The sequence below is a fragment of the Haliotis asinina genome, chromosome 1 (assembly GCF_037392515.1).
Source record: "Haliotis asinina isolate JCU_RB_2024 chromosome 1, JCU_Hal_asi_v2, whole genome shotgun sequence".
In the NCBI taxonomy this organism is placed as follows: domain Eukaryota; kingdom Metazoa; phylum Mollusca; class Gastropoda; order Lepetellida; family Haliotidae; genus Haliotis; species Haliotis asinina.
In genome coordinates, this window is record NC_090280.1 from 90,081,558 (window position 1) to 90,089,321 (window position 7,764).

At 42.2% G+C, this 7,764-nt stretch overlaps 1 protein-coding gene across 1 annotated transcript; it reads left to right on the plus strand.

Annotated features, from left to right (window-relative positions):
* Window positions 1-1,015: 1,015 nt before the first annotated feature.
* Window positions 1,016-7,110, plus strand: LOC137284108 (sulfotransferase 1A1-like). Its single transcript, XM_067815792.1, has 6 exons — window positions 1,016-1,147; window positions 2,556-2,763; window positions 4,020-4,343; window positions 5,401-5,501; window positions 6,167-6,311; window positions 6,973-7,110. The coding sequence occupies exons 2-6, from the start codon at window positions 2,607-2,609 to the stop codon at window positions 7,086-7,088; spliced, it is 843 nt and encodes a 280-aa protein (XP_067671893.1). The 5' UTR covers window positions 1,016-1,147; window positions 2,556-2,606; the 3' UTR covers window positions 7,089-7,110.
* The last annotated feature ends 654 nt before the right edge of the window (window positions 7,111-7,764 follow it).

Below are 7,764 nucleotides of genomic sequence, written 5' to 3' on the forward strand. Positions count from 1 at the left end.
GAAAGCAAACGCAGAATGCGCATCAGTGGAATCCTCTACCATTCCTCATGAAGAGCCTGGGCTAATTCTTATAGATTTTGAACAGGTGGATGTCTAATTTGAACTTGACGCCCCATGGTCAGTTGGGTTGAGATCAGGGCTTCTCGCAGGCCAAGGTAAGTATACGATAACAGCTCTGGAACGATGGGGACTAGCATTATCGTCCATAAATACTGGCCGACTGGCGAGGGGGTGGTTATCAAATGCGGGACAACAGCAGCTTCCAGTACTTTATGTAGGTATCACTGACCATTGAGTGTCCCTTGAATAGTGAAAAGATTCAGCTTACAGTCATAGCAGAAACTCCCACACACCATTACAGAGACACCGCCAAAGGGTTCAACTGCATGGATCATCCGCTGTTGATAAGCCTCATTACTCCTTCTCCAACTCGCCAACGGCCATCAGAAACACGAAGAAGAAAACAGCTTTCATTGGACCAATGGATCCTGCGCCATGTCCTCAAATGTTGTATCTATCAGTGAGTCCAGCGGATCTGAGCCTCCTTCGGATGGTGCTGGTTGAGAGACGATAAGAAAGCAATGAAACACTTCATTTCAGCTTTTTAAACCCCTGAGTCGCTTGCACTACGACAGATCTTTAGTATGAAAAGCATACATTTGAGTGAATTTATAAATTGTATATAGATATAATTATAACTGTTTGACTTCTCTGTTTTGATCCCTTTTTGTTAAAATCGACAATTATTTTTGGTGGTGCTTAATTAATGTCCATCTGAATATATGGATCTTACCCGAGTGGGTACATGTTTAAGGCTAGCTTATGAACACAGTTTCACAGTAAACAAAAATCTGATATTACATCGGAACTCGTTGCCGTTGGGACCATCCATGCTCGCCCACCACCACTAGTGATTCAAACCCTGATCGTAAACGTTATCGCAGCTGGCAAACTGGTTTAAATCGAATGTAATTGATCTGACCTACTTGCCGGATGTTTACCGAACCACAACCCTATGCAACAGCTGGGCAGTGTGTGTCCCAGTGTTGATCAGCACGCAATGATAAACAGTTCGTAGACGTGACAGTGACAAGGACAAGTGTTGAGTTGCCTCAGAGCAGTGGACCGTCGAGTCTTCTACAAACGAGTAAGTGTGTCTCGTTATATTCATGAAATGTCCATTTCAAACTCAACATCTCGAATGTTTAAGGGTAGACACAGTATGTACAAAGGCTTAATTTTATGCGGAGGATCAAATCCTACTTTCGATATGTGTTTTGTGTGATAAAACTGTTTTTGAAGCTGACCTATGTGAAATGTTAATAAATGTTTTGTAAAATGAATGAATGAGTTTCGTTTTACGCTGCATTCTGCAATCTTACAGCTATATGGCGGCGGTCTGTAAATACTTGAGTCTGGACCAGTCAGACCGGTTATCAACAGCATGAGCAACGATCTGCACAAGTCAGACCCCCCGATCCCATTAGTCGCCTCTTACGACAAGCAGAGTCGCATTTTGTGGCAAGTATGGCCTGCCCCGGCCCTTCACCGGTCTGTTTTGAATCAGGCTCAAGGAAACTCATTGGAGCCCGTACTGTAATCTGGTTTACGGAAACTCACTGGAGCCTTACCGCATTGTGGGTAACTTGTGAGTTTCCATTTTCCGGAAACTTGAAGCAAATGTACAGAAACTATCCGGAAACCTAACTGAAACATAACTTTCATTTCGTTTCCGTTAGGTTTCCGGTGTCCGGAAACGAAGATTTTTTTTATTTTGCTGAGTGGCATCACGTGGACCGTAGGATCTCAGTGAAATAGAAAGTCACATAATGCAGACTGTATGATCTCAATGAATTAGTAAGTCACACCCTGTCGACTGAAGGAGCTCAGTGGACGAGAACGTCAAATAACAAGAGTGGTATGATCTCAATAACCCAGAGAAATACGCCATGTAGGTTGTGATCTCCATGAGCTAAAACAATACATCATGCAGAATGTAGGATTCCAATGACCCAGGGCGACACATGAGGACTATAGGATGTCAGTGGACTAGGTCTTCAAGTAACTGTAAGGGACTGTATGATCTCAATAAACTAGAGAGTCACACCATGAGGGCTGTAAGATCTCAATGAACTACAATGTCATAGCATGCATCCTGTACGATCTCAGTGAACTAGTAAGCCACACTATGTGGATTAGAACGTCAAATAAAAAGGACCGTGGGATCTCAATAAAATAGAAAGTCATACCATGCGGACTATATGATCTCAATGAACCAGAACATCACATCAGGCAGCTTTCAGGAGCTCAGATGACAAGAACGTACACCGTGCGGACTGTAGTTTCTCCTTTAAATATTTGTCACAGCAAATACACTGAAACATCTCAAAAATAAGTACCTCAACACCACACCATGTTAACGGTTTGTACTAACCCGACACGTCATATGGACTGGTGCACAGGTAAAGCACCTCGCCTGTAACAACTAACCGCCGTTTCGAGATCAATTTCCCATTTCAAGCAATCCTCCAATACAGTACGTACAACATCTTTAGTTTCAGATTCAAGTCGCGTCCGACACGATTGTTAGGTTGAAGGAGAGAACCATGGAGATACGTGTACCCGATGATGGTGGGGATGAGTTGACGCTGATAAGCTTCAATGGCCGGAAGTACCCCATGTTTCCTGCTACTGCACTGGAGACTTTACCGTCTGTTGAAATGCGTTCTGACGACATTCTTGTGTGTGCCTTCCCTAAATCAGGTATGTGAAGGAATGTGAATAGTATAACAGTGAATTAGTGAGATAGCTGGCCGGAAGCGTCATATCACACGACGTTAAGATATGTAACTTGTTGGATCCTAGCCCTCGGCATTAATAGGTATAATAAGGACTGGTCGGCTCAGAGTCACTGTAGTGAGTAGTCTGAGCGGAGTATGCATGCTTAGCTGTAGTATAGTATCTCAATGACTTAGCAGCATAAAGCCAGCGTAAGTCTGGGCTAGTACAAGCAGCCATACATACACACTCACGCACGTCACCATATGAGTGGAATATTCTTAAGAGTGAAGTTATTAATAGTTTTATCACACCTCAAATAATGCATGCATCACAGACCGTGACTTTGTACACTGACATATTACATACATTACTGACAGTGAAAAACCCCGACTTTATACAGTGACATATTACAAAGATTACTGGCCGTGAAAAACCCCGACTTTATAACGTTACACATGACATACATTACTGACCGTGAATCATCCCGACTTTATAAAGTTACACATTACATACCTCATGACCTCATTCAGTCAAATAGTGACACTCAGTGATCTCATAGAATCATAGTATTACACAATACAACCACAATGGAGCGTAATAGATAGTAACAGCCTTAGCCTCATTCAGTCAAATAATGACGCTACGTGACCTCATAGGGCCATATTATGACATGATACAGACATAACGCACAGTGACAAATAATGACACCACCAACCATACATCCACTGATACAGTGACATTCAGTGACCTCATAGGACCATACTATGACATAATCCAGCCACAACAGATTTTGACAGATTGTGACACCCCTGATCTACAGTGAAACCCAGTGACCTCATAGAGTCATACTACGACATAATGCAGCCATAACGGACCATGACACATTATAACACAACGTGTCCTCACATACAGCCTCACAATAACGTACTGTCGCGTTGTGTCTTTAATATGAACTGCTACAGATCTTCAGAGTAGCGTAATGTAAACAGTAAGTATACCATACATGCAATCCTAACATATCATTACGTCATCGTCAATGTCAGCCAAAATCAGATAGTCTGGTGTATGGATTGAGTTGTTTTAATGTTACTTTTGTTTTAACCCAACACTGGTTACACATTTCATTTTTTCACGGCATGACCACTTAGTGACATCGGCATGTGCAAAAAGTAGTAGGAAGTCGCGGTTTCGAGAAGACAATCTTTTGCATGGAGCCTAAATATGGTCTTACTTTCCAGGTACTCACTGGGTTTGGGAGATTACTCGTCTGCTGGTGGCGGGAAAACTCGACCGTGATGACATCAGCAAAGGGACTGCTATGATGGAATTTATTAATGAAGATGAATATAAAGATCTTCCGTCTCCTAGAGTCCTCAATACTCATTTGTTGTTCAGGGAACTGCCAAAGCAGGTTAAAGAAAAGAAACCTAGGATTCTGTACGTGACTCGGAATCCCAAGGACGTGACCGTTTCATTCTACAACTTTGTGAAGAAGCTGCCGATGTTTTACAAGTACTCTGGAGAGTGGAAGAATTTCGTCCGACCCTCACTGGAGGGGAGGTGTAAGTTTTCCTTCTTTGACAACACAACATACATTTACTTATCTTACCTCACAGAGAAATGTCGTTTTCTGATTGGCTAAGTGCTCTTCTATTACTTTCGATGTACCCTATTTACCAGCGAGATACTTTTCAATGTCCCCCGCTACCAAAGGCAACTCATTCGGTACTTCGTGGTAGTACTTCCCCATCTCGAATAAAATTGAATCACGTGTGATGCACGAAAATTGCCGATGTTTTGCGAATGCAAATCGTTGGAAGAGGGACAAGGGAGATTTGACATGCATTCCAATAAATAAATTTTGAAAAACGTTCAGATGTAGTCCCTGTGAATATTAAGAGGGGGCATTACACCGTAGCGACTTCACTAAAACAATACCTGCTGGAAAAACACCAAGATGCAGGATTCGAATCGTTTGATTCACACGGGTTGGCCGAAGTGTACAACCCATCCGATACCCATGCCTCAAACAGTTAAACATTAACATTGAGGTGTTCGGTAAGATAAATAAATAAAGTAATGTTCACTGGTCCCTCGGGACACATGGATTGATGTATCCTCGATGTTGATATAAATCGACCCCTGAAGATCCGTGTTACAATTGACCTTCAGTAACCTATGACTCTCATAAGTATCGTTTAGTCAGACATGCTGATTTGTTTAACACGTCCCTCGTATCCCAATTGCGTAACTCGATGGTCATGCTGTTGATCACTGGAATGTTTTTACCAGACTGCATTATTGACCGACCGCCACCATATAACGGGAATACTGCTTAGCGGGGCTTAAATGTAAACTCACTCACTCATTTAACCACAATTCTAATCTTGGTGGGTTTAGTCAGGTTACACAGTTTCGAATTCAAAATCATCGTTGAGAATGGACTTGCTAATCAGTAGTATTCACATTATCGAGGGTTTTGAGATGGAGCGACATCAGCGTTCCCGAAACGCCCAAACTTAACTAAGCTTCTCTTCACAGTGGCGTTAGACCCTTCTCTTTGACTCTTCAACCTGTACCTGAGTTGTTGTGACGTCAATGATATGTACTTTGTTTCAGTTGACTACGGATCCTGGTTTGACTATGTGAAGGACTGGGAGGAGGTGAAGAAGACAACTGACGTCCCCATACTGACACTCAACTATGAGGACATGAAAGAGGTGAGCAAGACCGATGTACACGTTCTACCCATGATAGCCAACAACCAACAACAGGATGTTATAATAATCATCCATGATGTCTTTTTGCCATCCTCCGAGTTATGGCCATTATATCGGTACAATGTCGTCTCGCTGGACATCGGGTTTCGAATGCAGATGTCGACATCTTTGCTGTTTGCTGTTTCCAAGCTATTTAAAATTCCAGTGAGGAATTTGGTTGAAGTTTAAAAATGAAATGAAATGAAATATCGATCTGTAGTGACCAGGTATCCCCTTAGGTAATAGCCAAAGAAAATCTGTGTTTGAAATGACATGCACAGAGAATTGCCAAGCGTGGACTCTCCGTTTTCACAAAACATTCCCAACATAAGGATGTATTAACAATCGTCATTCCAGTTATCTCACACACCAGCGCTTTTGAGCAGCTGACACTCGATACTTGTGCTTTATACATGTTAGTATGTGTGTATTTAATATTTACTGACAGCGTAGTTATTGTCTTAAAAATTAATACATAATTTTACGGGATGCATTCCCAACACATACACATCAACAGTACATTCAGAGTGAGTGTTATTAAATGTGTTTAACTTGTAATTACATGCATACGTGGCCTCACATTTCGACGTTGACATTTGTTCTGCTCACTATCTGTTTGTTCACAGGATGTTTTCCGTGAGGTGAAGAAAATTCGAGACTTCCTTGGAACTGACAGAAGTGATGAGTTCGTGAAAGAAGTGTGTGATCACTGCAGTTTCGGATCAATGAAGGACATCAAAGCAAACTTTTCTGAGATTGTGTACAGAAAAGGTGAGTTTGTATTGTACATAGAACGAACCAGTATATGGAATCTTTCAGACTGTTTTGTTTATCCCATCCAGCATCGTGAGAAGATCACACACTAACTTACAAAGATGGTTCAGTTATATAGAGTCTACCACTACGTTACGGGTTGGTTTGGTTCTTTAACATAGCACATAGCATTGCCAGCATTCAAGATATACGCCGTCGGTCTGTAAACAATCCAGCATGGATCAGACTGCCCAGCGTTCATCTACATGAACTTCGATCCACGCATATGGAAACGCATGGCATGTGTCAACCAAGTCAGCGAGCCTGACCATCCGATCTAATTAGTCGCCTCTTGCGAAAAACATGAATTTGCTAAAGACCAGTTCTAATCCGGTTTGACAATGCTGAGGTAATGGACATTCAAAGTTCCATCCGAACCCTTTAGTCATCTCTTATGACCAGCATGGGTTGCTGAAGACCAGTTCTAACCAGGATCTTCACGTTTCGATTTTGTGGCAGTTCAGACGGAACTTGTAGGAAGTCGAGGATAAAGTTTGATTGTTAAATGATGGTAGATCGAGGTGGTATTGTTGGTAATAATTTTCGGTATGAAGCGTATCCTAAAGTGTACAGTCAGACAGTTTGACTTATGCATTAATTATTGTTCCTGTTCTTTCAGGTGAGATTGGTGACTGGAAGAACTGGTTCACTGTCGCCCAGAATGAATGGTTTGACAAACTGTATGAGGAGAAGATGAAAGATTGTCCCTTATCATTCAGATACACACTGAAATAGAAGCGATGTGTGAATTGAGAAATGAGTTTGTGATATACTTCTAACCAATAGTTTATTACAAAAGGTCACAAAAGCACTACTGAAAAAATGTAAGTGATTACTAGTTCCAGGTTATTACTTGTACCCCTTGTGAGCAATGTGTGCTGTAGACATAAATGTAACTGGTAGAAACTAAAATAACTAGCCTTGGTTTACAGAGAATACTGGCTTAACGTGGCCAGTGTGATCTGAACACCTTGTAGTGTTGGAAAAGGAAGTACACTGACGGGAGAGGACGATTCAGTGAGAGTGCTGGTATAGCGGTCCGGGAAAGAAAGAAAGGAAGGGTTAGGCTGGAGAGAGTTGGAACAGGTTTGGACGACGGCAAAACAGCCTTAGCGCGTAAAATGACGTGATTAGAGGACCAGAAGACTAGAAGCAGAGGACTCCGGTAGAGAGAAAGAGAGAGGGAGGGAGGGGGAATGAGAGAGGGGGAGAGAGAGAGAAAAAAAGGGGAGAGGAGGGGAATGAGAGAGGAAGGAGAAAGAGAGAGTGAGGGAAAGAGAGAAAAGGGAAAGGGAGGAGCAGAGAGAGGAGCAGTGTTAGAGAATGTGAGTGAGCGAGATTTTGCACCGCTTTTAGAAATATTCCACCAACATGACGCCAAGGGACACCAGAAATGGACACATAGGAAAAG